We start from the raw sequence: 3,397 nt of genomic DNA, 5'->3' as shown, positions 1-3,397 counted from the left end.
CCCTCCCTCGCCTCCAGCAAGGCCAGCGCACGCCAGTACCCATATTTCCGGTTCCGGCGCGCCGCCCCCACTTTAAATCCGGGAGGAGCTGCGCCCCGCCTGCTCACGCAAAAGAGAAACTTTGTTGGGTCACGTGCTGCGAGCGGCGCGCGTTGATTGGCCAGGCCCGCGATGACGCCACTCGCTGCGGAGCCGCGGGCTGAGGCAGCAGGGTGGTTGCTCTGTTGAGGTCTGGGCGCGGGGGCGGAGACGCTGCTCACACTCATGAGGAACCGGAAGGTGAGGGGTTGCAGCCCGCGGGGATGCGGGGCGGCCTGGAGACCGGAGGACGGGAAGCACTAGGGGGCTCCCCGCCGCGCCCCGGGAGCGCGGCTCTCGGGCTTCGCCCGACTGGGGGTGGAGGACCGCGCCCCAGAAGGGGGCGTAAACCCGGCCCCCTGGGATGGGCGCTCAGACTGCGCGGAAAGGAGCAGGCCGCGCTCCGGGCGGCCTTGGGGAGCTCGCCTCAAGGGGGGGCCTGGCCGGGCAGCGGGGGGGGGCAGGCCCTGCCAGGCAGGTGCAGGGCGCCAGGTGCAGGGCGCCAGCTGGGGGTCCACCCTCCCCCAGGCCGGCGGGGCCGAGGCCAGGCTGCAGGGCCCGGGATGCAGCTGCGGGAAAGGCCAGGCCGAGGGGCGCCCACCCCGCCTCCCTGGGGCCCTGCGGACCGCGCCTTGGACCTGTCCAGCATCCAGCCTGACAGCCCCGCCGGGTCTCACCGTGCAGTCAGGGCCGGCCTGGGACTCGCAGTGGGCCCTCCGGTGGGTGACTCGATGGAGCCCCCTCCCCTGCGAGACCCGCAGACAGACGCGCGGAGGCCTGCTTACACGTTTGCCTTCTGGTGCGTTCTTGCTTTGCACGAGTGAACACTTCTCTTTCATGTTTCAGTGATTTTTTTCACCGTATTTTGTGCTTTCGGCCATTTCATCACACACATCTGAATGAGCGACAGGGTCGTACTGGCTTGACTCCAGAGAGACCCCGCTCTTCCCACGAGCAGCCTTCTGCGCTGTCTTGTCAGACCTGTGGCGTCGCTGCGCTTCCCGCGGGCAGACCCAGCTGGGACCCGCCGCGCCCCCCGCAGCTAGCCCGGCCCCGCTGCGTTTTGTGACAAATACAGTGTCTCTCCGCGCCTGTCTTCCAGGTGTTGCTGTGTGCAGTTGCTTAAGTCATTTAGGAAAGAAAAATGGCCAGGGGTGTAGCTTAGCACTCCCTGGGTTCAATCCCCAGTACCCCAAGAAGACGTAAAGTATCTTTCACAAGGAGTTATTTCCCTGGTGCTGGCTTTCTTTGGGGAGTGCTGAAAATAGATTCTCTCTGCTTTTATCTTGAAGTGCCTTATTTTGCCTTCCCTTCTGAAGGCTAGCTTGGCTGAATACAGGATTCTTGGTGGGCGTTTTTTTCTTCCAGTACTTTGAAGATGTTTGAATGTTCTGCTCGCAGCCTGGCCTGCTTCCCCTCAGGCAGCCAGCAGATTCTTCCTGAAGGGCAAGGGGTGCTGCTTTCAAGGTTCTGCCCTTAATTTTGACTTTGAGAATTTTTAGAGATGTCTCCCCTCTGCCCTCTTTAAAACGTGCTCTCCAGCTCTGTGCCTCCCTCGGGGGCTCAAGTACTGGGACTCCAGGCTCCGGTCGGGGTCGGGTGGGAGAGTGAGGGGTCCTTGCGGTTTCCAAGCTGCCTGCTTCTCCCTTTCTGTGCGGTTCCTCTGTGGTTGGGTGGTGTGCCTCCATCTGGCAGCCTCCAGGTGCCCAGGGCTGGGGCCTGGCCCGCTGTGACAGCAGCTTCTGAGCTTCGGGTTTGTCCCTTCACTCCTAAGTTTTAGTCATCGCTTCTCTTTATTATTCACCTTCAAATTTTAGGGTGAGCTTTAAAGTGTATTAGCTGCTCAGGGTAACAAGGCATCCTAGCCTGAATTATGGAACAGAAAAAAGGAATTTGCACAAAATCTGATGAAATGCAAATAAAGCCTGCAGTTCAGTTGACGGTACTGTACTGGTGCTAATTTCTTGGTGCTGCCCTGTACTATTTTCTGCTGCTTTTCCAAGCCTAACATTATTCCTAAAGCAGGTTGTTTTAAATGCTCTGACTTTATTCGGGGTAACAGAGGTGCACGGTGCCCTGGCAGCAGGCCTCGTGGGGCAGGAGCTACTTGTTCTGAACTGCGTGATCAGAAGTATAACTTGGGAGGAGCCATAAGGCCGGCGGGCTTCTCTTTGTCATGTTGCCTGCTGTGGGGGACTGGGACCCCACATAACAGTGTGACAGTGTGATGACTTTGAGGAAGGCTCTGTGCTCCTTACTCTGTGTCCCCTGGAGTGACCTCATGTCCTACAGCATCCAAGGCAAAGGGGACAGATTGTCCTAGCCCCCAGGATGGTGGTGAGCGGACCCTGTCGCCGAACCAGGCAGAGCTGTGAGGGACATGCATTTTCTCGGGCTGTGGCTGTCCCTCACGCAGGTGACAGAGCGCACTGCATTGGGCGCGTGCTCTGACTGAGCCTCGCTGGTCTAGCTCACAGGGGCAGTGCGATCTTCAGCGCGCCTGAGAGCCCGGAGCTGCTCTGCAGACATCGTGACCCCTGCCCAGGACATCGCCGGCTCCACACCCCCCAAGACAGCATGCCTGGTGAGCTTTGTACCACAGAGGGACCCAGCACTGTCACGCCGAGCTGTGCTGTATTGAAAGACATGAAGGTCACATAGACACCGAGGAGGCTCCCCTCAGAGGGACATGTGACAGTGCTGTCACAGCTCTCATAGAAGGCGCCCTCCACAGGGCAGGGGCTGCTCTCTGGCATCTGCCACAGCACGCGTGTGTCAGCTAGAGACCCAGCTCTGAGGGTCCCAGCGGTTCCACTGGGAAGGTGGCCTGTCCAGTGACAAGGACATTGCTACAGTACTTCACCCTCATACAGGCCTTGAGTGAGGGCAGTGTCAAGGCCAGAAAGGGCCTCCGCTGGTCTGCACGTAGCTCAGTGCAGCTGTAATGTCCAAGAAGTGCCTGTCCCCAAACTCGTGTCCGAGGTGGCTTTGCCTGCTTGAGGCCTCAGCCAGGGCTCAGGGACACAGCTGTGCCCAGTGACTGGCAAGGTGCCATGCTCCAGAGTGGCTTATAAAGTTCTGCCAGTCACCTTAATATCTGCTGAGCATGTAGGGCACAGCGGGCCCTACCTGGCGAGTAAAGAGAAGATCGCCGCCTTCGTGAAGCTTGCTTCCTGTCCAGAGGGAATACAGTCCTTCAGTATAATTTGTGTTTAGAAAGTACATGCCTCCCCGGGGACACAGAACACGCGGAATAGTGCTGGGGATCCTGTTTGGATTCATGCTTGGCCATCAGCCTGGGTTCCGCCCCTTTGCTGAC

The 3,397-nt window shown here is 59.3% G+C and overlaps 1 protein-coding gene across 1 annotated transcript in view; it reads left to right on the top strand.

The window, feature by feature from the left end:
- The first annotated feature begins 146 nt into the window (after positions 1-146).
- Positions 147-3,397, top strand: part of CUNH1orf174 (chromosome unknown C1orf174 homolog) — a 5,528-nt gene continuing 2,277 nt past the window's right edge. The window contains exons 1-3 of the mRNA XM_023699377.1: positions 147-279; positions 2,549-2,712; positions 3,141-3,277. Coding sequence (XP_023555145.1) covers positions 265-279; positions 2,549-2,712; positions 3,141-3,277 — 316 coding nt within the window. The 5' untranslated portion in view covers positions 147-264. The remainder of the gene's footprint in view (positions 280-2,548; positions 2,713-3,140; positions 3,278-3,397) is intronic.

This window comes from Octodon degus, unplaced genomic scaffold (assembly GCF_000260255.1).
Source record: "Octodon degus isolate 3935 unplaced genomic scaffold, OctDeg1.0 scaffold00113, whole genome shotgun sequence".
Classification (NCBI taxonomy): domain Eukaryota; kingdom Metazoa; phylum Chordata; class Mammalia; order Rodentia; family Octodontidae; genus Octodon; species Octodon degus.
Note: the sequence above shows the minus strand (reverse complement) of the source record. Positions and strands in the feature narration are given on the sequence as shown.